Source organism: Anopheles stephensi, chromosome 2 (assembly GCF_013141755.1).
Source record: "Anopheles stephensi strain Indian chromosome 2, UCI_ANSTEP_V1.0, whole genome shotgun sequence".
NCBI lineage: Eukaryota > Metazoa > Arthropoda > Insecta > Diptera > Culicidae > Anopheles > Anopheles stephensi.
Genome location: NC_050202.1, coordinates 68,862,866 through 68,889,774, shown reverse-complemented (window position 1 = coordinate 68,889,774; position 26,909 = coordinate 68,862,866). Strand labels below are relative to the sequence as shown.

At 44.0% G+C, this 26,909-nt stretch overlaps 2 protein-coding genes across 4 annotated transcripts in view; one reads left to right on the top strand and one right to left on the bottom strand.

Annotated features, from left to right (window-relative positions):
• The window catches only part of LOC118504509 (acetylcholine receptor subunit alpha-like 1), a 62,363-nt gene that overhangs the window by 13,392 nt on the left and 22,062 nt on the right, over positions 1–26,909 (bottom strand). For all 3 annotated transcript variants that reach the window (XR_004905308.1, XM_036039039.1, XM_036039040.1), the window contains exons 3-5: positions 8,573–8,779; positions 4,886–4,930; positions 35–144 (exon numbers count right to left, since the gene is read on the bottom strand). Coding sequence is in view for 2 of the 3 variants with exons in the window: in XM_036039039.1 (XP_035894932.1) it covers positions 35–144; positions 4,886–4,930; positions 8,573–8,761 (344 nt within the window). In the remaining variant the exon portion in view is untranslated. The remainder of the gene's footprint in view (positions 1–34; positions 145–4,885; positions 4,931–8,572; positions 8,780–26,909) is intronic.
• LOC118504510 lies at positions 3,441–4,763 on the top strand. Its single transcript, XM_036039041.1, has 4 exons — positions 3,441–3,615; positions 3,693–4,309; positions 4,399–4,509; positions 4,593–4,763. Exons 1-4 carry the CDS (start codon positions 3,460–3,462, stop codon positions 4,729–4,731), a joined length of 1,023 nt encoding a protein of 340 aa, XP_035894934.1. The 5' UTR covers positions 3,441–3,459; the 3' UTR covers positions 4,732–4,763.

Here is a 26,909-nt window from a genome sequence, read left to right as displayed (position 1 = left end):
CCTTCCCGCGTAAAAGCAACAAATCGACACTTACTTATTATACAACACTATATCTGGCAGCCAAATGTGTTCGGAAGGGACGTGCAGGGTGTCCACTCCACCGTAATCATCTGGGTTCCATTTGAGCTTGTAATCGTTCCATTCCTGCGGAAAAGCGGACGGGATAAAGAGAAGCGTGGTTAGGCGAACATTGGGCAGAATAATCGGAGCACAAGAACCTGGTCGTATGCAGTGCATAAGCACAAATGGATTCAATTAATCTTTTGCAGCTATCATGATGCTTAATGGACGAAACAAGTTAACTCGAGCAAATTAAGCTAATAACAGAACCTTTGCAAGTCGTGGGTGTTCGTGAAGATTGGGAAGATAAAACTACTTTTTAAAGTTCCAACGGGAGGTATCAACCTATTTTATCTTCAAGAAAACCGTTTAGTATAAATTTTTCAAAAAACCAGAGTCATGGACGTCCTGATTGACTGATTGGATAATGACTACGATAATTGAACAATAATTGGCTTCAAAACCCTTCTCAAGCAGGACTTAGAACTTTGTTGTCTAGGATGATTTGTTTAAAACATTAATATACTCCAGACTTCCTAATTGAATTGCTAAAAATCTGTGTTTTAAATAGCTTTTCTGATATCTTTAAAAAATCGTATGGAAAAGTGTTGAATTAAATGCTATCAACAAAATCCAAACTTGTATTTCAAATATATTCAACTGCGTTGTAAAATATAGGCTCTAGATAAGTTATATTTTCCAATGTCTTGAGTTCGTTGAATGAGCCGTAATACAACATAATGAGACGTAATTAATTTCTGGTCCTTGTTGTGCCCTCGAACAATGGGCGGGATTTTCCAAAACCAAACAACAACAATGCTCATTATCAAAACATAATATCAACCTCCCCAAAACCACCATGTGACGCGTCCAGTACAGCCCGCTTTTCCAGCGAAGGCATAAACCAATCTTCGTTGCGTGAATCTAATCTGCAAGATCGCCACGGTTTGTCAGATGGGTTGTTTGGGGTTTTGGCGAATGTTTACCGGCTGGATGCCGGACCGTTAGAGGCTGGGCCGCATGAAGTAACGCAACCGGCACCGTTGTCATTCGAAACAGGTCGCTTTCATGTGGCCGCCGGAGCGTCTGCTGCTGACAGCTCAATTATGAATCGCTTATCCCGCTTTGCAAATCGTTCCGGTACCATCCTTTCCAGCAAGATCTGCACTTAAAGATCTGGTCGTTTTCTGGCCTGTAAGCAGCGGATGCACAAGGTACGAGGAGCAGTAAATGTCAAATCCGAAGGACGGCCCTGGTTAGCCACACGTCCGAGGTCCGAGTTGATGCAACCGGCTGTAAGACAGCTGGTTAGCTGATTGAAGCTGAAGCTGTGGTTTTCTTCTTGCCGAAAGCTTAAACACATATTGATTGTAAACGATCGATTGCATCGGTCTGCCAGTGGAAGGAAAACCCGCCCGACAGCCTTTCGTCGATATGCCACAATACACAAGTACTCTTGCCGAGCATATCGATCGTCAAACAATTCGTTAAGTGCAGGAAGTCAGCCAACGCTGCGCTTACCATTCGCACAATATTAACTGTCTCGCAATATAATTCGAACGGAAGCGTAAAGAACGTTCCGCCCGTTAAACCGAACGAACCGTGTTAACGCTGATGCGTATGTCCGACCGCGTTGCAGAAAAACAACGAACGACCCACGCAATATTCGACCGATGTGTTGTTGCGGTGGCAGCTGTTCGGTATCCCACGCCTGCACCAACGCCAGGCAGATGATTCGTTCGACGGGCTCGTAAATTTTCTCAATGTTTACTGTAGCGATTTGCGCTCCTCCTCCGTGGTCACCATGGTGGAAAGTGCATTCGCGTTCGCAACAGCATATATTAGCCTTCGGGCCAATATTCGCCGAGGACGAGAGGATCCGAAGCTTGCAGCATCGAACCAGGGGTCTGTTTATTACATTTTAATGGCCTGCATCTCCAGCTTCGGTCCAGTTTTTCGACCTGCACACCGTGATCTTTGAGCGGCGATGCGCTTTGAATGCATTTTATTTGTACCGTGTATTGCGCCATTTTTTTATCGCTTGTTGTTTTGACCACGTTTATAACACGCACCATTTCGTGGCGTTCCAGAAAGGGAGTTCCGGGACCACTTAAAATGCTGGAGAGCTTTCCCACGCACAGGCTGGACTCTCCCCACTTTTCTACCACGATTCACAGTAAATGGTGTTTGAGCTTTTAAACTACGCAAACATACCCAGAAAATTGCTTCAGGAACTGTGAAACTCTCGTGAATGAATGGATGGATGTTGGCGTGATAAAACGATGATACAGTCGGTAACTGAATAATATTTAACGTTTTGCTAGAATTTCAATGAAACCCATTAACTTTAATTGTTTTCTGACTTTACGGTAATGGCATTCGAAAGGGAAAGCATAAACGATGCCTACAAAGTATTGCTTTATCGTGTTGCACGGGAATTGTTGTAATTCGGGGTTGTTTTAAGAACATTGCAAAATCATTCATCTTACGCTACAAATTGTACCAACACCGGGAAATAGAAGTGAAACAAATTTATAGAAGTGTCTACTTTTTGCATCCACAGACCAAAGTGTGAATAATCACTTATACTTTACGACTACGATTCCGGACGGTTCCGGTGGTTCAGACGGTTCTGATCATTCCGACGGTTCCGGATGGTTTCGAGTGGAACTGGCGACTCTATCTCCTTGGAATCAGAAACGGCGTTAAACCGGCCGAATTTGGAGTGGAACCGAGGTTACACGCCAGAGAACCCATCACTAGTCGAGGCCGCTTAAGAGTAAAGTACCAAAGAAGAAGACTTTAATCTTAACTTCACCTTCGAAAATAAGCTTTTTGAGCCAGTCATTTTTGAAATGAAAGTATTTAACTGACAATTTTAATCAAAATGGCTAGAAATCTCTAGCCAACTACCCAATAAAAAAATTTAGTTGAATATCTTCTATTCTCCTTGATAGATCTCGTAAAAGGCTTTATTATCTCGTTCGCTCACCCCAAAAACGCACATCTTTTTCACATGAACCACCCAAAGTAACTGCCAATGCTTTCTACTTAATTCCCTTTTATCATAATGCAAGCACACACTCACTCTCTCTTCTGCGGCGAATGATCAATTGTACCAAAGTTCTACATTGCCCTCGTCAAATTAGTCTATTTGTCATGCAAACAAAAGGAGAAAGCTTCCCGGCCCGAAAACAGTTCGTGACGCTCGTTTTCAGCCATCGCTATTGTCAATTTTTTTGACAAACAAAACAAATTTTAGTTGTTTTGCTCTTCTGCTGGGGCCAGGGTAAAAAAGCCACGCTAAAGCTCTTACGGGCGTGGGCGAGAACAAATACGATTCGTTCAATCAGTTCCAATAAGCCTTTCGCCTTGAGCAGCCAACGGTGTCCGCCCGGCATGTATTCCAAGTGTATTTTGTTCGGTTTGGTAGCCGCTTTGTTCTTTTGCAGTCAGCTCGAGGGCACCCGAAATGGGACTGCGTCTTCCAACCGTGAGAAGGTTCTATCGCGAAAAAGAAGATATTTGCTCTTTCCACCCGGTGCTAACTTTATCGTACGTGGAGTTTAAGTAAGTTATTTATTGATGGAGCTATTCATGCTTTTTCTGCGTTATTTCCCGTCATCTATTAGGTTACCATTTCTGGTGGTAAAGGATCCATGTTTGCAACACCCCGAGGATACAACCTGGTCGCGGAGATGGATATGTATCATCCATTGCCAGATTACATGTACCATGCGACATCGCTGCGCCTGGGAGAGATTGCAATGTATACCAATGAAAAAACTACAACAATTAAGCCAACTCCCACGGATACACACCATGAGCATGAGCTGTCCCACCAGGAACTTGATGAATATCTAAAAGATCATCCAGAAGCCTGGATACCGCCGAGCTGGGCAAAAGATCGAGCGGATTACACAGCTTCCCCTAAAATCACTAAACCTATTCCACTGAATGGAGTGAAATATTTGTATAAAAGCACACAACACGGCACAACGCCCATCACGTACCAGTCATGGAAACGAAAGCTCTGGGAATCAACTGGAAACGATCGCCTGTACTACGGCAATCTACCCCCGAAACGAGCACGATCACTATCAGATTTCGCAGCAGAAGATGCACAGTTTTCGCTGTGGACGGAAGCCAATCATCTTAATATCAGTCACCATCTAGGCTGGGAACATTTCCATCATTACCGCGACAGAAGAAGCCTTTTCCATCATCTGGAGACAACAATACCCAATTTGTGAGTCAACAGTAAATTAATGTCCGAAAGGGAAACGATCGATACCGAGCCGCCTTCAATATCGTTTTCCGCCCCCTTTCCTTTTCCAGCTTCGGATTCCACATGAGAGAATGTTTGCTGCGGTCCATTTGTGAGGCACGGAACCTTCTACCTCTCAAGGGACGTTCCATGACGGTTGATATATTGCGGGTCATTTTCACGTAAGCATACACTCCAACGACACAACATGGTTCGCCGTGGAGTTACGAGTTCTGTTTGGTTTTCCTCTGTTGATCTCTTACAGCTATCCACTGAAAGCTGACCTTTCGGACGAGTATAGTAAGATGTTGCGGGTGGAAAAACCCAACTGCAGGGAGTTATTCAGTGACAGGTGTCCATTGAGTATACTTCAATTGATATTGTTTGGCAAGTTCGAGCTTTAAACGCATATTGAATTGATTGTCCGAAACTAATATTGTCATGAGAAAACGAAGTGAATTACATTTTCTTGGAAAAATAAAACCCTATTACTGTTCGATGAAAAAGCTTATGAAACTAGAGAAGAGCACAGAATCAGCATGCCGCTGAAAGTCTTACCTGTTCTACCCACACGTTTGTCGTCATAATTTGATTCTTGAGATTCTGAAAGAAAAGAACATACAACAGTAGCATCAATATTTGTTTTCTTACATCGTTGCCATCAAAAGGCACCCGTTATGCAATGCAAACCCGACAAAGAACTTCCAATGGCACAACACTCCTTCTGGGCGCCTATCCCAGCGTTCGATATCGGTGGTAGATTTGAGTTGAAAATTTCTTTATAATTCACTTTCACAATCATTAGCATACAAATTGACGAAGTCAAATTCGAACCGAAGAATGCTCTGAATGCAAAAGATGGATGGTGGTCAAAGCATCGGCAGTAAATCAATCTGTCTACCTTGCGCCCACCATCGCCTTTGGGGTGGAGTTGCCATTCCTCGGCAAACCTTGAGCGAAGGGTCACACAATACGGTGAGCAGCCACGGGCTGCACACAAAACCGAACGGGCAGGAAAGGCTTAATTTATTCGGACGAAGCATGATACGAACCAGAACGCTGGGTGTGCTTCAGAACGGAAGAAAAATCGACTACAATAATGCTCACACCCTGTAAGTTTCTGCGCTCGTCAGAAGGACGTCGGCATCATCGACGTGGACGTGCGCGTGAAGGGATTTTCTCGCCTTATTTCCCAAGAAATGTCTGTGTATGGTGGTGTTTGTGTGTGTGTGTGTGTGTGTGTGTGTGTGTGTGTGCATGCCTCGCCTTACCGACAAGACAACAGCACAATGCTACACGAGCCGGGGAAACGGAATGCTTCAGAATGCAGCACTGGCAATGAATAAAACAATAGAACTGTTGTTATTCAGCGGAAACTATGTTCCAACAAAGTTTCGAGCGAATTTCAATTGGTGAAGCACAACAACGTTGGTGCCCCCACCGACACCAATGCCCACCAATCACCCGAAGTCGTCGGTTGGCGGTTGACAGTTTTATTTGCAAAACTTTCGTAACATTTCGTTTGGGGCGGAGGAAAATCCTTTCTTTTGCCTATCCATGGTTCATCAATTTAAAATTCCAATATATTTCTCGCCCAACGGCCTCGGCACGCTTAAGCGCAAATCCCGCAGTTTGTGGGATAAATTTCAGATAATCTTTGCATAAAGCGAGTGGGCGCTACGGATGTATACACGAGCCTTACGAGTGTACGAAAATATGCATTAAACTTTAATCGAACTTCCAATCTACTCAACGTGCTCCGGGAAAGTGTGCTCTCGCCGTTTTATGCGAGACACATTTCCCGAGCCCTATCATTTCTGACCGTGCGATACACGGGACAGCAAACAACCGGTTTGAAATGGGATGCATTTTCCTTCACTTTCCGTTTTACAACAAAGCAGCAGGAGAGAAAATCCCCACGCACACAGCAACACGCAAATCGTAAAATGCCCAAGCTGCTCGCCTCAAGAAAAACATCCACCAGCATTCGATCCGCACCCTGCTTTCCATCGGGTCCGAGGGACGGAACAGCATCCACACTCGTAAATTATTTTTATGTATGCATCCACATCAAAACGTCCTTCTAGGTGGTCCTGCCCAGCCCCGTTTCGGGAGGGCCAGCGGAGCATACCAACGACCAGTTGCGGAAAAGTGCGCTATCAAAGCGTTGGAAGATTTTTGGATTTTATTGAACACTTTACCGTCATCCCAGCCAACGGGAAATGGCAATCTGTTGACCGTTCCCACACGAACGGAAGGCAGAAATCGATTCACAACCGACCAGCCAAACGACTAACCAGTACACCCACACCGAGCTGTTGAAGCTCTGAGGCTATGTTTACCACGAGCGACAAACGGAACGGTCAACAAAAAGCGAAACTTTTACCGAGATCGATAGAGAGCCGCTGGCCCGCTTTGCCCCCGGTAGACACACACACACGTACACATTACACCAAAGATGAGGCCGTAGTTCGAGGTCGTGATGTAAAATTAAACTCCGACTGGCAAAAGCTCCCGAGAGGCACCGGCGGGCGCAGTGGAAAAGCATTCGATAAAAAAAGGAGTGAAGAAACTGCTTCGTCTGCTACGGAAATGCCGCTGCCGAATCGATTTGCAAATCAAATCACCCAACGATGGTTTTAAAAATTTATAAGCTATTGAGGATCTTGAGGTTGAGCGAATCGATTCGGTTGTGGATTCGTTTACATCCAGCATCCCCGAACCAGTGATAACGATGATTCAAAGCGCAAAGGACTCTGCCCGGCGAAAAAAAAAAAGAGCAAAAGGATAAGAAAACAACACCGATTTGCAGCTGGGCTCAGTAATAATAAACTGCGCCCGGGGCCTCCGAAGGTCTGCCACATGTCGTCTACCCACAGTTCTCTCACAACACTGGGGCAGCCCGAGAGCATCCTGCAGGACGAGGGCTTCCTCTACCGAGGGTTTTTTAGAAATTTATTCTTTCCACAGCTGGTGACAACCATCATCGATCTTACGGATTGGTGGAAGCAGAAGACCTGGCACGTTCTTATTACACTGGCCGTTGGGATGTCCAGCATCACGGAAAAAAAAAAATCGGTGCGATCTCGTTAAACGCCTCGCCATAAAGCATCGGTCACATTTGTTTTCAGGGAAAACAGAATTTGTTTACAATCCATCAACAAATTTCGTTGTTGCTTGGTTCTTACAGGAGCCGACGAATGTCAGCAGATTGACAAACCACAAAATGGAAGTTGTAAAGATGTAATGTCATTTTTCATGTTTCTATTTGTAATTGCATTTGTGTTTGGCATTATGACGCCTTACTTTAACTAGTAAAATAGGGTAGAAAACAAAATTGAAATATTTTTATGCAGTTAGATCCGAATGCTAATTCTATCATATTCGAAACTTAAGAAATTCCGTAGAACCTCTCCGTTGCCTGGTGAACGTACACCTAACCAAACACAGTCCATTTTGCTGTCAGATCCATCTGTTACATCAAACTGGATGTCTGGACGTTCTTGCATGGCCGGTGGTCGGTCAAGCTCCTTCACAGAAGGCCACCCCCTGCAGAAGCGCTCGAGGGGAGTGTAATTATTTTTAATGTCCGTACTTAAAAACTAAACTTTTCCCTCCTTTAATTAATTACTCGTTTCACTTAATGAAGAAAACGTACGAGATCGCACGAGGTTCACGAGATCCGAAGGTCCGTCCGTCCATCCAAAAGACTACCGAACACGAACATGCAGCTGGACAATGACTAAGAAACGGATGGTCATACGACCCAGCACTGTGGCAAACTTTAAAGCTATTCTGGAGCAGCTTCACCCTACAGTGGTGAACGAACGGCGCGTTCCGTTCCGTTGTGCAGAAACACAATTTCCAGGTCCAGAGGTTATCTACCAACACGTCCGACGCCCAATGACGCACCGTTAACCTAACACACCCACCCCATCTGTTGACCTTCGCCGACTGGCGGATGGAACGATAAAGGAAAGGCGTCAGAACAAAACTCAAAGATGTACTCTTTTCTGTGCAAAGGATTCGTAGCGTAATAAGATAGCTGAGATCCAGTTCCGGCAGGCCGAATTACGCTAATGATGATGAATCGCTGGACACAGTGGACGAAGCTGCGTGGTTGCGAAAAACCCCTACCGAAAGGACTTGCCGGTAACGCACCAAACACGAGCGCACCTAGGAAATACAACATTTGGCCAAAAATATTCCCGGAAAAGCGGGTGAAGGAAAACCCCTGCTACTTACCACATCAATCAACTGGGAGAGCCTTAGACCCATTTTGACTGTCAGACGATCAGAGTTGTTGCCCACGGGCCGTATCAGTCGGTTGTAGTTGCTCAGCAGGTCGTCATATAAACGCTTTGAGTCAGGGTTGGCCAGGCCGGTAGCAAATTGTAACGCTATGAACACAGCCGTGAGTAGCACGCTCCCCATCTTAGGCCAGGTCCACCCCTAGAACGAGAAAGAGGAAAATGCATGACGAGATCAGTTTGGGTTACGATCGGTTCTGAAATGCTGAAACGAATGAAATTGATTACTGTTTAAAATTAGCTAAAACAAAGTTTCATTACAGAGAAATTGGATTGCGTGATATAACTGTTGTCGAGAGCAAATGTAATATCATACTTATACCTAATAAAATGGTGTTTGATTGACGTTGAATCTCACACGCACACACACACATTCAACAAGTGAGTGGCAACGGATGAACGCACCGTGCAACCTTCAGGCAATTAATTTCTCCACAACCCAATCATTAGCACCCAATTGGTCATTTCACAGTGCTGCGTTCGGGAATGCATTTGCACCTACTCTCGAACACATCCCAAACCGCAACATTGTTAATCATGGCCAGTACTTTTCGTGGCCTACTTTTACGGTCCCGGAACCACCCACCACCACCAGGTCAACGAACGATGTGCACCGAGTGGTCGGTGTGCTACGGTGGGTAATTAAATCAAATTGCCAGTGCACGCTTGGCACACATGTTTTCCACTAAAAAGGACCATAAACAACAAGCACAGCTCCATACTTCCATTACATCACCACATCATGCAGCGCAATACTTTTTCCCACATCCACCTAAGCGCCTGAATTTATTCTTTCACCCACTAATTCACCCACCGGCTGCTGCAACACATACTGGCCCAGGACGCTTTGCTGCACAGTCGCCCGGATCAGCGGGATCCTCGCGGGACGCATTGGCTGCTGCGGATAATTATTTATTCCATGCATAATCCACCAATTTATGCATCAGCGCTCGGCATGCCAGAAACCGATGCCAGGAACCGGCGCACTGTGCCCGAAAACAGCCCGCTCGACGACTCTCGGTCGTTAATTTCCTCTTTTCGGTGGGTTTCAGCATGTTCGATGAACCGACATTTTACCATTCCCCAAAAGTTAGCATTAAACACTTGGCTCACATGGTTGGGTGTGGCGCGCTCTAGGGCGGAAAACACGTACGAAACTCATCTTTCGGGGCGGGCAAAGTTTTCAAACTGCGGATCACACTTACATGCGGCGAAAGTCTTACACGCTCTCTATGACGCACACACACACACACACTTTCCCCTGGCAGTTGGAATGGATTTTCGGGTTCGCCATCGAGAAGCGAGATTCAAAGATCAGGTCTAGCATCGCACCGGAATGGGGGAACGGGTATACTTGTGACCAAGAATTCATGATTTCCATTCTGCCATTCTGCGTTCCTGGAATGTGCTGCCATTACGAGGGCGTGCAAAGAAAACTGGTAATGAAATAGAAGGTGTACGATTTCACTACTCCACCAAACGTTCCTATTGGTGTGCAAATTTATTCTCATTAGGAATGAATCCCCGTATTCGAGACGTTTCTAGGCGCAGTTTGAAATTATGGCACGCACACACACACACACATACTCGCCAGCTTCGTTTAACATGACACACACGCGAATGGTTTAATGTCTTAACAATTAGCTACTACGGCTGCTTGCGTTTCTGTTTGAGATAGGCTTAATTAGCTTTTTGTTTATATATGTAAACGGCCCAATTAGCTCATAGAGAACAAATAACGAACTTTAATTTCGCTCAACTTATCCTTAAGTCAAGTTGTTTGCGTGATAAGCTGATATATGAATTAAAGTGCGACTTCGATTGGCATTTATGTTTGAAGTATTTGGTAATATGATTTTTAAAAGCTTTCTTCTTCTTCTTCTTCCATGGCACTATAGCCTAGAGAGGCTTCGGCCTGACATTTCTGGCTTACAAGACTTATTCATACCGCTATGTTCAGGGTTCAGATCCCATCTGGCAGGGGGAAAGGCCCAGATAGGATCTGAACCCTAGTCTGCCGCGTGGAGAACCCACTTTCACTTCTATTGCCAGGCCGCGCTGTTGATAATGTTACAAGTTTGATTTAATGGATAGATATTGCAGAGCTGAACGAAATTTTTAGGCAAAGGTAAATAAAGAGTTTTTGGGCTATGTAAAGTGATCTGCAACGGGTGATCGCATTCAGTTGTTGCTGAGGTTAAGAAACAGAGTAAAAGTACATAACATCTGGACAACAATTTTGGTGCATCTATTACGACTTTCAGAAGTTTTCTAAGTTCTAATTTTTTAGTCCAAAGTTAAAAGCGAGTGTGCAAATATTGGACCTGCGAAGTTGTACAATTGCGTAAAGAGTCATCTTCACGGAATCTATATTAGCCGATTGATCCATTGAGTGATGTCGATTTCTATCAACAAATGGATTGATGGATTCCTGATCACTACTCCAAATGAGAACATCAAATGCACCTTTGTGCAACAGAGTGCATTCTGATGCACTTTGGGTAGCTAAAGTCGATAAAGTCGACTCGTCATGCGATATCTGAGTCTCTAAGGTCTTTTAACTCATTTTAGAGTTTTTGACGCTTTGTCACTGTACACATAATAATACATCATAAATTAAAATCAATAAACAAGTAAATCAATAAGTTTAATCCCCGTACGAATAACCAACAACAGGTACATCTAATAATCGTAAACATCAAAACGATAAAATTTCTCCAAAGCAAATTTCCGCGTCGCTATCATTAATTTTATTCCACCGTTAGGCGTTCATAGCACGGACAGTTGTCCGTCACTGCTGATGGCCAAATTTTAAGGTGAAAATCACTATGCAACAAGTGCGCAACCGGGAAAGGCGCTCGCACCAACAACCGTCACACGTCGACGGGCCTGTGATTGAGCGAAAATTTATACCTATCGCATCGGTGTTTTCCTAACCATCCATTTCCAAAAGGTTGCCAAAGTTAGGTCCTCGGTGCTATTGTTTGCTGTCCTACATGTTTTTCACCTAGAACTTTTTCCGATGGGCTACTTGTTGCGGATTGTCACGCTAAGGGATTGTACGTCGTTGTGTGTGCGTGTGTGTGGCTAGAGTCACCAATCCGAAGCTAAACTCGTTAATGGTGTGAAAATTTTATTGAATGATGGATAACATTGGTTCCGGTCCGTTTCACCCAATAACGTACAATGAGACACGCACGTGTTGTGGCATGTTGATGTGCGATCTTGACTGGGTGTTGGCGACGCTTTTTTTCTCTGCAATGCTACAAGTGTTGTATTTTATTGATACATTCATGATCGAACACCAATCAAATCATCCCTGACAGAGTTAGAAGAATCAATCAATCATTCCGAATTTTAAAACAATGTAAAATAACAATGAATCTTTAAAGAGGCGTTGGGTTTGATCTTTCAAAACTACCAAACATATCACACGAGAGTAGAAAACATTTACGATTTCATACGGAGACCTGTTATAGAGGAAAAGAGCTAGTTTTTTGTGTCATTTTTAAGTGACATTGTAGTGCACATGGTGGCACGAAAATGCACTTAACCACTTCAACAGCTAGTGGATGATGAATATGAAAAAAGTAATAAAAGCACCAAGTATGTCTCTCCAAACGAAACGCTTGGTCACTAGACGACCAACGCACAATCCCTGTCAAATATACGCTATTCACCCAAAATCTTAATATCATCAGGTAGTGACGCGGTTTCGAGCTGAACCCTCCCAGCTGTGGCTTGATCTCTTTGGCCCGAAAACCCGTACGGCGTCGTCGTGTGATATTTTGCGAAGCATAAAAGCGTCCGTAATCGCATATTCATAATTAATAATGGCAAGGCAAAGCGATCAAAAGCGAAACTGGTGCGCCGCGGGAAGCGGAAAAAAAATGGAAGCTAGAGCGAAACTGTGCGAACGATCCAATGAAGTACACGTCATGGTTTGTTAGTATCGGGAGAGCAAAATTAGGGCAGGCAGTTGGATAAAAGCTACCGAGCTTCAGATAGCAGATATACGGCGAACGCGATGGCGCTTCTAGGCAGCGGAATGGTTCCTTAAGGGATTCCCACACGGTAACCGATGGTGAGTTTTTTGGCGGGATGCTGCAGGACGCAGAAGTATCCAGCCTGGCTTCCCCGTACCCTGTGGTACAGTCAATCGTGTATGGTGCTATTCAGCTTAATAAAGACTGGCGTCGTCGTTAGGCACAAGTCTTGGGATGAAATATGATGAATCATCATTTTTCCTACGATTAATCGTTGAGCAAATACTTCCCTGCTGCTGCGCAAGCTGTCCCGGGCCCGCTAACGGAGCGATGTACGAGCGCGTTAGAATATCGTTTAATATCGTTTCTTGTTACTGTTTGCTGTATCCGGACCGGGGGGATGATACGGCGAACGATTTTGCTGTTTTGACAGAACAGCATATCGATGTTGACAGATAGTCCAGTGGCTCCATAATTGCCAGATTGGAAACAATGATGTCGGGGTACGTTTTGTTCTCACTCTTTCTCTGTCTTTCTTTATGAATTCTAGTTGGTGATAAAATGATAAGCAAAAGCCAACGTTGTGAGCGTATAAAAATAAACAATTTTACATCTTTCACCGATGTTTCATACAAATACAGCTAGATGTCAGCTAAACACTAAAACTTCAAGCAAACACAGTTCCGTCCACCATGTAAACAGTACACAAACGACCTGCAGCTTTCAGAAATCAAACACACCAACATTGGATGGTGCACGATACTTTGGGACAGCTGGTCAACCCCAGCATAGTCCATAACCGACGATCCGGGCTGCAACTTTTGACAGAGCTACTAACCGAAAAACCCCGATCCGGAGTATGGTGGCGCAGAAACCGCACACCATCCCGAAAAACACATGTAACTGTCTGACTGACTGGACCCCGGTGGAGTCGAATGTATGCTGCCCGCGCGCCAATTGGAAAGGACAAAGTGCAACACAGCACAGGAACAAATAAAACTTTCCGAATTGATGGGCACCACAGCTTGTGCCCAAGACAATTTACGGAAGCAACTATGCGCCGTCGTCCATCGCATGCGTCCCATCGACCGCGCCGAGTTCGAGGATGCTGTCCACCGACTGCAGAAATGGACGCCAGCATTTCCTGGTAAAGCATTAAGACCCGAGTGTCATGGGCAAACCAAGGACAGGGATGGATGGCCGATACCGTAGGGGGAGAGTCAGCTTTCGTACGACATGCCATTCAAACCGACCACCAAGCAGCACGTCTTCGATGCTGTCCCCGATTCGTTTGCTGCAGGGTGTGAAAAATATTGCACCACCGAGAATACAAACAACCAGGGCGAGCAGGGCTCAGTTGGATAGGGCAAAGTTTGGAAGAGCAGCAACAACAACAACAAAAAATGGCTCCAGTCAAGACAAGTCAATGTGTTAGTGGGTTAGTGGGGTACCGGTGGCAGTGGCGGAGTTACGACCGAGCGCTGCTGAACCTTGCAAAATGGTGCCGGAGGTGCTCGTTCGTGCGTGATACTCGTTAAGCGGTCATAAATCATCGAATGTGAGTGACTGTAACAGTCGCGAAACGAAACAACCGTCAGCATCAGCACGGCCAACCCAGGCACCAACAACAGCAATAATAATAACGGTGGCAGCATGTTTCATAAGTTGGCAACACCGAGTGCCCTGTGGGGCGGAATGAAAACGCTTTCCCATCTATCCATCCTGCCCAGCTGAGCTGAAACTGGAAAGGGTTTTCTTGACTTTCTGTACCGTACTACTACCACTGCTGACTTCGGTTCGCAATACCGACCGAGCTGGTCGAAACTTTCCCGCCAGCACATGTGAGGACTGTGGTCCTGCATTTAAAACCGTGTTTTAAGTAAAAAGTGTATAACGAAAAGTCTTTTGCCGAAAAGTGCCGGAACGTCAGGGGGATAAAGACTGGCGAATGGCGAAGGGAAAATATTTTTCCATCGTTAGAACACGATTTTTCAATCTAACAACGAGTCATGGTTGAATGAGTTTTGCTGACAATGTGACTGGCGAAAGGGCGAAAAAACTTTTGCGCAACATTTTACCTGTACACTGTGGCTGGTCTTACGTCCCCGGGTCGATTTTCCCGGTGGATTCTGCACTGCTGCTGAAGGCTGATATTATTAATGTAGCATTACCGACCGATTTTAATCATGCATGCAATAAAATTTTTTTTTTTCAACACTGGGGAATAACGAAAAGGAAGAAAGCGCTTGCCATGCTCTGTAGACATGGAAATTATTTATTCAACGTTTATTGGAGTGTAGTGCAATGAACATTGAATTGCATTTTTGCAGGCCCTTATTCACCTGCTTTACTTCTTCTAAAGCTGGCTCAAAGTATATTCCATTCTGCGTTAGTACTATGTCTCTGGTACAATGGAAAAACAAAACTTTTAAACCTTCTCGTTTAAATCTTGTTTTTTTTTCACCAGGAAACTACTCACTAAAATCGGCCAAAAATATATCCCACATTCTTAAGGCACACGGCAGCATCCACGCAACCAATAAATACCTGTTGGATAATTAGTCATTTCATGTCTTATTCATATATGCACTCGTTAAATATGCATGCTTCCGTCCCATTTAATCAATCAAGTTTTTACTGCCTCGAGCGATCGAGAAAGACCTGCCGCTTAAGATTGAGGCCCTGGCCGTAGTCTGATGCCTCGCACCCTCGTCGTCGTCGTCGCCGCAGAGTAGGGGATTAATTTGCATGAAGGATATAGAAATGTGCACTCGCTCGTAGAAGTGTAGAAAGTGGTAGTGGGCAGGGAAGGCGAGCGGCAGGAAAATATGAGCCCTTGGGTTGATCATCCTCACAGCGGCGGCTCGAGTGCAGAGAACAAGCGAAAAGCGGTAACGTGGCGAGAATAAATGAAGAATTAATTATTCAGCTGCGATGAGCTGTTGGTTTTCACACATGTCGTATAGTAGTAGTGCTGCAGGGAGTTGCCCCCATTTCAGCAACGCACCCGACAACCTTGGACATGGAACTGTATTCTGTGCTAGCTTTTGGGAGTAAAGTGAGGGGGGGGGGGCTGTTTGCTGCTATCGAGGTAAGAAGGTGGGTTGGGATTTAGCGATTAAAATGGAGTTGGCTGTTGGCACATAATAAGCAGGAAGAGAGTTCAACCGATGGCCTTGAGGAGAGATACTCTATCGGTACGACAACGATGAAGCTAAGGAAAAACTCTGTTTGTTTTTCTTTTTCTTGAATGTGCAAAAATACACACACAAATTATCATACCGTATAGAAACATTACATGAATAAGATATTATCATGAGTAGTTCACACGACAAAGAAATAGGAAAAGCTCTTAATTTAGTACCTTACACTCCTACATTAGTAATCAAATAGTTTTGGAAATACAAAAAAAAAATGAACGAGGATGTTGAAAACTCGATTATCAATATTCATATTTGCTTCTATCGCTTTGTTGTAAAAAGAAAGTAAATTTTCTACTCTTCTTCTTCTTCCTTGGCACTACAACCTCGAAAGGTCTCGGCCTGCCATTTCTGGCTTTCTGTGACTTGATTTTACCCGTAGCAAAGAAGTCAGCCCTGCGTACGGGGAGGCGGTCTGGATGGGATTTGAATACCAGTCCTGCCTTGTGGAGACCGGCACCTTTATCACCTCGGCCACCGGACCGCCCCGAAATTACATTTCCTAAATGCAAATTTTAGGAAAATGCTATACATAATCATAAAAATCCACAGAAAAGAGTTTACTCTGGAAAAAATGTTAAGTTGGCTAGCCTCGGATTAACATGGTTAATTATGTTTGTCATGTGAGGTCCAGAGCTGAGCATCTAGATAAGGAGGATTATGTAGCACATTCAGTATGTTGTAGCGAACTATTTTCAATTTTGTAGTCGAATAATGCTGGATGGAATTATGTATTTTTTTATTTAAAGCAAAAGCAGGAGTCTTGAAAAATTGACGATTTCTTCAATTTATTCTTAAGTGGAACACCTTTATCTTAGAAGACTACATGCAAAAAATATTAAAACTCTCCGTGTTGAACAAATGCTTTAAACTCCAAAACAAAGCCCAACTTACAATAGTTATGTATTTTTTCTTCTCCCAAGCAGCACTCAATTCCAACTCCAACTGCACCAGCAGTTACTTTGCAACCAAACAAAACCATTCTCAAGCTGTCTCAAGAGCGAGCGAGTAAAGAAGGACACGTTGAGTCACTACTTCGCTATGCTTCCGTTGGCCAACTGTCATTCGCCCAATCCATTTTTCACTTTTTCAAGGACCATTCAGCGCCTGCTCACAGTACGCTATCCACTTTGAATACAGCTTTGTCATTGTTGGACTCGTGTTTCGGGGCAAACCACCTTCTTTAGCTGGCCACTGACGGTCATCGAATAATAAACAGACATAACACGATTATAAGCTACCCAGTCGGCGGCATAATACAACGCGAACAAGCATTACTGCCTAAATTCATCCCATTGAAAATGCATTTTGAATGATACTCATGCCGAAAAGCAATCTTGTATTGCATGCTGGATGAATCCATGTATCTTGTACTATTTATCTTTTTTTGTTTGGGGCTTTGTTTCGGTTCAGGACACAAGCAGCACTTAAAACAATTGCACAAATGTATTTTAAGGTCAAAAATACAATACAAAAAGGAAAGATACTTATTTCATTAAAAATAAAAGAACTTTAAATAATCAAAGCTTCATAAATTTTATTTTAAAAGACTGAACACAGCCAGAGAAAACTAGCAGAAATCCAATGGCTAACGGTTCGGGTGTTAATTAACGATGCTTCGTAAACATGACCCCGTGGAATTGATACCCAGCTCGACCCCGTGACAATCGCCCGCACAAGAACATTGCGACTGGTTCTAGTTTACAGTGAAAGATTCTTAAAATTCATCCACCTTACTTCCTATCCCCACCTTTCGGGTTCGGTTTCCCAAGGGTTCGGTAAAACTGTGACACCGTTTTGACTCATTAAAATTCAAACCATGTTGAACTAATTGTGCCGTTCGTACAGCATTTGAATATTCCATGACTGACACAGTGTCGGACCAGCTGTAATACGACTAGCTCACCTACAATGTTTGCAGTGCCGTTGCAGAATCGCTTCCATTGGACGGGAAATTGTGGCGAGGTACGGTTGACCCAATCAACCCTCCGGCATGTGAATTGGATCCACTCGGCCGGAGTGCATTAAAACAAGTCGGCACCAAACAATGGTCTCATTACGATGTCACTAACGATCGAACGAACGGTGCAGTAGCAGATTGCTTTTACCAATTTTAGATTCGATTGAGAAAGGGTAATTCGATTCGAAACTGTGCTACGGAAATAACTAAATTTGTAAAAACAAATAGCAAATCTTCACACACTGTACTCGAAACTGTAAATCTAAGTAATGCAGTATGCATAACACTAAACCCTCCGAAAACAATCTTTCAAAACCAACATGATTTATGTGGTGTCAATTATAACTTCAACACTTCACACAAACCCATCAGCCACCCGGACTTCCAACCCATGTTGACAAGAAACTAATTTTACAAATCGAGTTCTCACACGGATTCGTTTCCCCTCGTTCTAAAATGACTTTCTACTTCACTGAAAACAAAGCCTCCATCAAGCACCCGCAGGGACTTCTCTCCCATTTTCGCTTCCTTTAACAGCATGAATGCAGGGATTACGCTTGGAAAAACTTTGTTGTATTTTACGGGAAAATTCCTTTTTTTTGGCTGCTACCGGTACATTTTTACCATTGCTTTAAGAAAATCTTTCCTTTATCTGTCCAGCTTCCTGTTTTGTCCACTGCCCGTAAGACTTATCCTCTGGAAGTTGTTTCAACGAAAGGTGCGATTGGTACGGTCGAGTGTGAAGATCTTTTACGTCCTCCTTTCACTTCTACTATTCATATTCTAGCGCTGCGAAACAAATAAAGAAAATCCATACACAAACGGTACAACATGGAGAGGGAAAAGTTTACTGCTGCCTAAAATACACCGAGGAAGAAACAGTAACTTGATCCCATCAACAGCCGCAGGTGAAGTCTTGCCATTGATTATTTTGAAGGTTTGTTTCGTTGCTCATCGCAAAACAAGCGGCAAGCATATTGCATTGTTTGAATGGTGAATTTCATGAATTCCCGCCAGAAATAATGGCGAGTTGTTTTCGTTCCCAAGGATTCTTCGTTTCATCAACAATCTGCGTGATGGTTCGGTGGGCAATCTTGCCTTTGAACTCTCGCTTGCTTTGAGTCTGCCATCACCGGTGTCTTACCTGGGCCAGATCTAAGCAAAACAACAGCTTCCTTCAATCATTGCTTTTGTGCCGCATCCCAGGGATCACATCAGACCTGAGAGCTGAGCACCCCAAAGATCATCGTAACACGCGAAACAAAACAAAAGCGACCTAAGCTCCCGTTTCGACCTACTTCCAATAGACGGTGTTCACGCTCGCCGAAACATTTAGCTAATATTATTGTCCTGAAACGCATCATCGGCCATGATGATTTGCTTTCCGCAGCATCTAACGCACCGTGAGATCGATCGGTTCAAACTGAAACTAGGGTTCGTGAAGATGAGTTTCGGTTACTGCTCATACCATCGATGATGATGCTTTGTTTTTCCCTCTGCGAAAACAATGTGATGTTTTCATGCATGTTATTGGATATTCGATACAACTTTCCCCAAAAATAGTCTTTTTTTTCTTTCTAATAGCTGCAAATAGTATTTCCGAATAGGAGGTTATGCTCCAACATGAGTTACAGATACTTCACTCTGCACGAAACATTCCTCGACAATTGATTTCATATTTCTGTCATATTCAACGTTGGACAACGAATTGAGCAAGCGATTGATTCCACCGACTGCAAAAAAAAAAAAAACAAAGTTCAACATATCGACCTCGACAGCAATAGACAGCTATCGTTAGCAATATTCATACCTTGTTTTGCGAATCGAACAGTTCACCCCAAAACGATGCTCAAGGGACTAGCGGAAACCACGCTACCAATCAGTCAATTTCCAAGCTCACTGTGAGCCAAGCGGGACGACCGTGGTAATTATTCATACCGTGCCATCTACCGTGTCACCCTGCATCGTAACGACATCCTACCATCGTTGGCCGTTTGGTACCACCAATACCGATACCATCCGACATCTGCATCCAATCCCGGTAAGTACACACGGTTTCATAATCCGCCGAAGCTGGTCGCGCCCGCCGGATCCCGAAATCAATAAACAACGGTTGGAAATATTTTGTCAATTTCCGGAATCTTTCCATTTACTCTCAAATAATCTCGATGCTGGGCGAGCCCGTTCGGACGGTGGGCCTGAACAACGGCACAAGCAGGCGCGCTTTCGTATGTGTGAGTGTGTGTCGTGTGCCAGCATTGAAAACCACCAAACAGCTCGAAAATCCAATCAGAACAATATTGATCCTTATGAAAAAATATTGCTCATGAATTATTTACGCACACTGGCTAAGCTGCCTATGGGGCGTCGGGAAGGGATGGGAGGGAAGAAAATGGGCATTGCGGGGGAAGGCGCCAATCGAAGCATGATCCTCTTTTGTTATGCTCTCTGTGGGATACTCGGTTCGCGTCTGAGTGTGCGTGTATGACAGTCTGCTAGCTTGACAAACTGCTCCACAAACACACACGCAGGGAGAATCGCCACATGGGCACAATATTCACTTCCCGAGGACACACCGAGTGCTGATTTCAGCATCCATGCTTTTAGCGCATTAAGGGTGGTATGAAACCAACGCTATAGAAAAACTTTCTTTGGCCTTTTCCGAAGTTGTTTTTTCTTTAAGAAGAAAAATATTGTTTAAAATACTTATTTAACACATGGTTGACTATAATTTATGCTCTAAAATTCCTTCCAAGGATACTTCTTGCAAGATTTCAAATCGAAGAATTTGTAAATAAGTTTGAAATTATGAACATGGGATTAACCTCTCTTTCAAACATTAGCCATCGACAATTAAAGGTGCATCTTATATCACAAGGATACGACCTCCGTAGCACAAACTTTCGACTCCTCTGTTTTGAATTGTATTAAAAATATCCCACGGTCGGCATGACTTTGCTAGTCTTTATGCCATATTAAGCTTTCACCTTCAATCATTTGATTAAGAATTACGAAGAATCAAACATTAGATCAGTATCCAATCAAGTCTCCAGCAGGCAATAATCAAGTATCCAAGGCTCAAAACAGTTGTCTTAAATGTAATTCTATGGAGTATAAATAGGTACTGGAAAGCCAACGTTCAAGAAATGACTGAGTCTTTATAGTCTTGGTAGTTTTATTATTTTTAGAAGTCCTAACAATAGACTGGTCTTATTAAATATTTTTTCTATGTATAGTATTTTGCATTATGGAGTAATTTTTTTCGGTGAGAAACATGTTTCCAGCTTAACATTCCCTGATGTTTAATGTGTGTTATAAGATCCGGCAGGACCAGCGATCAAATCCCATCAAGACCTCCTCCTCCACTAAAGCAGGACTATCTATTTTCCTACGGGTCAAGGCAAGTAGCCAGCAATGACGGGCCAAGCCCTTTCAAGGTTGTAATGCCAAACAAGAGAGAAGAAGATACAAATTTATTACACATGCTTGAAGAAGCTGATAAATTCGAAAAATATTACAAATATTTCATTTTAAAGCACATTTCTAACAGCTTCTACTATAAAACTTTTAAGCCACACTTCCTGTGAATATTTAAGCTAAGACTTCATGACCTTACAGCAGCTCGATCGAGTGTGAAATTGTTGAAAAGATAAATACAATTTAATAAACCCCACAAGCTTGATTCAATTTTCAACTGATTTTCTAATAAAATCGTATTGTTGCTACATATCAAACTTGTAAATCAGTTTTAAAAACAAGTAAATGATAGCAATAAATTAACTACGAAGGCTCAAATAAATTCAATTCACCTTTTTAACTATGCGCTTTCGGCTAAAGAGGGCTCGTCGAACAAAGCCCAAAACACACACCTTCAGAAAACCCACCGACCGGAACGATACTTGCCTTGATAACATCATGTCAAACAGTTGCCGGTGCCTGTTGTCTTCCGTCACTCATTTAATTCCGCTACAAGTTACAAAGACAATTTGTCATTTTGTCACCGTTGGGGGCTGGTTGGCTGGTGGCTTTCTTTTTGTCTTTTTTTTGCTGTTGTTTTCATGCCAGCGCCCAAGATAATCATTGCTACTGTTCGGTTCCGGTTTCGGGATGTGTTAACGTGCACGCCGCTTGGCTCTAGTAAAAAGGGGATCACTTCCGACAACCACCACTTCAACTCTTTACAAAACCGGGGCCAGGACGCGTTCGGTGCGCTCACGTTTGCCCGGGTCCCGGGGAAGGAAATATGAGCGAATGAAAGTGCCTTTAAAGTAGTCGCATCATTCACACGGACCACCCATGGTGCATGGGGAGAGCGAGCTGGGGAAGTAGCGGTGGCTGCTTCTAGGGTGGGCAGAGATGTCTCTCTTTCTTTGGGAAATTGGGTCTGCAGATTATCTTTACGCGTCAAGCATCACTCAAGCCGGATGCTGGATGTGTGTGTGTGTGCACTTGGTGGGATGATTTATTAAGCCACAAAAACTGCTCCATTCGTCCCGACCGCGGAAATGAGGCTGAGAGAGAAATTTTTACCCCAAAACGCGAAGAGGAAATTACGTTCGGGAAAAGGTTTTTCGGCATATCTTTGCTTGTCATGGCCGTTTTTGCCCAAAGACCCTACTACCCCCACCCAACCCACGTTACAAAGCCAAAACCTTTACTGCGTGGTTTTGCACTGACATTTTTTTCTTATTCGCTTAATGGTTCGGATGGTCGCCAGAGCGCAGGTAAACCGCCAGTCCGGGGGATCTTCTTCGTCAACTTTTTGCGACGTGCGGGTCGGTTGACGCCGGAATATGTCACAAACGGTGGGAGGCCGTTCGGGCAAAAGTTCGAATGCGGTTTCATTAATTTCGGTCATAAAATTCAATTAAATGTATGATTAATGCCTATCCCTCGTCAGCCATGGTGGAGACTACGGGCACAGGCACTCAAACACTCACAAAAACTCATCACCAGCAGTTTATAAATATAACGCTTTTTTTTGGGTACGGATGCCCTTCGTTATAACATGTTAACAGAACGAAGGTAGAGACAAAAAATGGCTGAACGGAATGAAAGTGCGTGAATAAATAACCGAATGCTTCCGAATGACATGCTACCTTTGGTGACCTTTATTGTCGTCCCGTTCTGTGGGGTGGAGGGTGTTTATTGACGTATTGTGTTTGTTTTTGCATTGCGTCACAACGCAACCGAAATTCAATTAAATTAAAATTTCATTCCTGATTCTTTTGTTTGGTACATTTACAAGCATTAAGTTAGTTTGCTATTTAAAACATCAATTCAATTATACTGATTTCAGTGATCGTTCATTTAATTCTTACGAATTTGTTACTATTTACACCGTAAAGCTTACTACTGAGTTGGTTTGCCTTTGTAACCCCCTATGACAATTCAGTTATTACACTTAAAACAATCGCACACATGGATTAACATACATTCAACGTGCCCTGTAAGCAAACATTGCTCAACACGCTGCTTAAACGATAATAAATCACACCATTCGGTCGGTTTACGACCAGCTTCAGGCACATCCTGGTCCTCAAATAGGGAGTGCACCGAAAAAAAAAACGACAGCTTAGACTTTGATTTTCGTGAAAGTTAAGCCTTTTTATATGCCTGCCCCAAAGATGGCGTTACACATCGTTTGACGGACGGGCAAATGTGACAAGTTAGTCCTCGGGAACACGGGGATAAATCGAGCCAACAAGAAAACAAACACTGGCCATAAGAAACGAAAACTTGGAGAACACACAGTAACGGGCAAGTGAACAAAAACACAAACCCTTCGCCGAGTGTAACGTGACCATCGTCCAACAGGAGGGACTAGAACGAGCGACCACATTGACACCACTGCCAAAGCTACCGGATGACGGAAGGGTTGTTGACTTTTTGCCTGTTGGATCTTCGTCACCGCTCTCTATCTCCGAAGACGTTCTCCAGACGTTCTCGGGATGCTTGCCGTAGAAAATATTTGAGTTGCACAGTTGAGCAACGGAAACGCTGGAAAAGAACACATCATGCATCCTTTCGAAGGTGGGAAAAAAATCCTTCGTCCAGGTTCAGGAGATATTTGTGTGTGTGTGCGCGTGGAACGAAGACGAACCGCACTCATGATTCATAAATCTTGACATTTTTCTTTCCTACGGCTTAACTGCTGCTGCTACCGGTTGGATCTTACCGGGTACGTCTATTGCTTACTCTCCGCCCAGCCCAGACATGTGGCTTGTGCAAACGTGAGGTCAACAGTTACCGGGAAATAATATTATGTTTGATTGCGCTCCAGGACACCGTAACGGAAAGTGAAAGGCATCCGTTAGCACTGGAAGTGGTACGTACTGCAATGGATATGCTGTCATTTGTCACATGGCTCCCGCTGGTGCTCGGGATATAGTTTCATTTATTTCGTGGAGAACATTGATAAAAATATCAACTGAAAGCGCAACACTTTTCTCGCTCACTTTAAGCTCAAAACATCAAGAACAAAACTAGGCTGCTTGCTTTGTCAAACAGGAGGTTTCAACATAAATTACATTTTCAGATTTTATTGGGCAAAAAACTTCACCAACGCACCGAAACCACGTCTAGAACCAATCATTTCCGACTGGTCAAAGAACCTTGACAATAGACGCCCACCCTTCAGAAAAACACAAACACACTCGCACACATACACAAAAGAAGCAGTATAGCTTCTGCTTTCAACTCAATATGACCTCCAGAGCGATTGGCCTGCGTTTAGCAACAACTATCTCCGGTTTTCCCGAGCGACCATCGCAGCAAAAAACGGGCAGCAAATGGCTGATGATGAAAATCATAAAATACATTTTATATTCCATCGCGCTTCGGCAAACCGTCCGGGCCCGCCCTCAACGTCACGCTCCCGATGGTGGGTTGTCCTCCTCAGGTTTCGCACGAACGTCAACATCGTAGTTCCGCTCGTGCACGGTGCGATGCTCTCCATTGTGTGTCTTCCTCGAGGGCAGACATATTGGCGTTTCTCTGTCGCCAAGACGCAATCCGCCCCGGGGAGCAATTTCAGTGGCTGTGTGCGCCGTGCTCGTGCCGTTCGGGAAGTGAGGTTAGTTTATTGGACCCCGTTACGGGTTTGTGGGTTTTTCCGGGCGCGAAGGACTTCGCTTCGTTTACTGTAATGTTGTTTCGCATTCACATTTAGTGCTCCGTTACCATTTTGCTCTGCTTTGCTTCCCCTGCTGGTGGTGTGAGCATTGCTTACTCTTTCTTGAGGAACGGTTTTCCCACGTAGGCTCCCGGTTTGCTGTCTCAGACTAAGATTTTGGCGACAGATTTTCTACACACACATGCACACACACAAGTTCTTGCTTATTGGGGATGCTCGGATGCTTAAAGCTTATCCAACGAAACAAGACACAAATCACACAATCGAAGACGCCCAAAATCTCAAGGACAAACAGAGCCTCTGGCCCTCTGGGTCTCTCTCACTCTTTCTCTCTCTGCTTCTCGGTTTCGATTTATCACCATAGTGCGAATATCTGGTGGTAAGAAAATTAATCAAAATAAAGATGCTCGTTCACAGGCTTCCCGTTGCCGCAGGGAGGTTGTACCGATCCCTTTACGTTTTTGGCAGCGAGCTCTTCAAACATCTCAATATTTCATCCCAGTGGATGGGTTACGTCCGCACGGCACGGCACTTTACCAGCCATTGTGACGGTGGTACATTCGCAACACCGGGCCCAAAAGCTTGCGCACAGCATTACAGTTAACGCAAGCACTCGGCTCCATCCAGCAAACAACGGCAACATTCTCGTCCATCATTATTCACGCGATTGTTGTTCATTAGTAGGAGAAATTGAATCAAACGGGGCTGATAAGATAAGGAACCACTATAAGTGTACGGATGAGCAGATTAGGGCAACCGGGGGAAAGAAGCCGCGGAGAAAATTACTCTGTAACATTCTGTGCAGTTCTTTTTCAATTTAATTGTTTCCCAGCTGGCAATGACGATAGCGCGAGCACTGGGAAATGTTAACCGACCAACCGCGCCGTGCTAGTGGCAAGGAAATCGTGTGGAAAATTATTCCACCTTTAGCTGTAGCCACAGTTCGGTCCCGGCAGACTACGGAGACGCAACCATAACGGGGGAAGCCATACTTTCTGAACAACTTCCAGGAATTTTGGTTTCATCCGTTGAAATGTGTAGAGCGTTTTGCTAATGGTTAAGCGCTCTTGAGCAACTTGGGTTTTGAAAGCAAAAAAGGAGATAGCAGGCACATTTGAAATGATTCAACGGCGCATCCGAACGTTGCTGTGCGGTGAAGAATGAGAGAGATAAAGCAAACAATAGCAAACACGGTGCTTGGGATGTTGTGCGAAAGCGTTTGCTTTTATTGTTTAGCGAGCTTGATAGTTTTACTATAGCTGGAGCAATGTTGATATTGTTACAAGGTTTATCATCATTTTACCATTATAAGGGAGTAAGAAGACTTTAATTTCGTATTTTGAACCTGGCCTCTTTCCTTATATATGTCAAGACACATAATTATGGTGAGCTCGGAATTACTTTGTATCCTGGAAATTATTAAGACTCTATTTTAAAACTAACTTTAAAATAAAGAATTTAACACACCATTATTGTTTTACCCAACTTATTCCTTACATAAGATATGATAAAATGAGAAGGGGAACGGCACAAAAACCCCTTAAACAAACCCTGCTGGCTTTTCCCATTATCATTACGATCATTATTTTTATGGACCGCTTTCACCCCCAAAAGTTAAGTCCGCCTATCGTTACGCATATCGTACCTAAACTCCCAAACCAATCGTTTCACCGTTCGCCCCCTTCCCGATCTCGAGGGACTGCGAGCGAGCATAACACATCGATAATAATAAAGAAGTTATAATAATAATCCTTCCCATAAAAATGCTTTGTTTACAAGTTATGACGTCGGAATCGCCCTGCGCCACTGAACGTCGTAGGGCTGCTCTGCGTGGCGAGCCAGCCTTATGCCCCCGGCAGTTGGGATTGTGGTAGCAGTTTTGGGTTAAGCCACGCACTGTATCGTACGATAGCTTTCTCCCTTTGCACTCCAGTCACGCGGGATGGAGGCTTGTTCATTGGCAGAAACAGCTGTTAGGGAAAGAGGCAGCG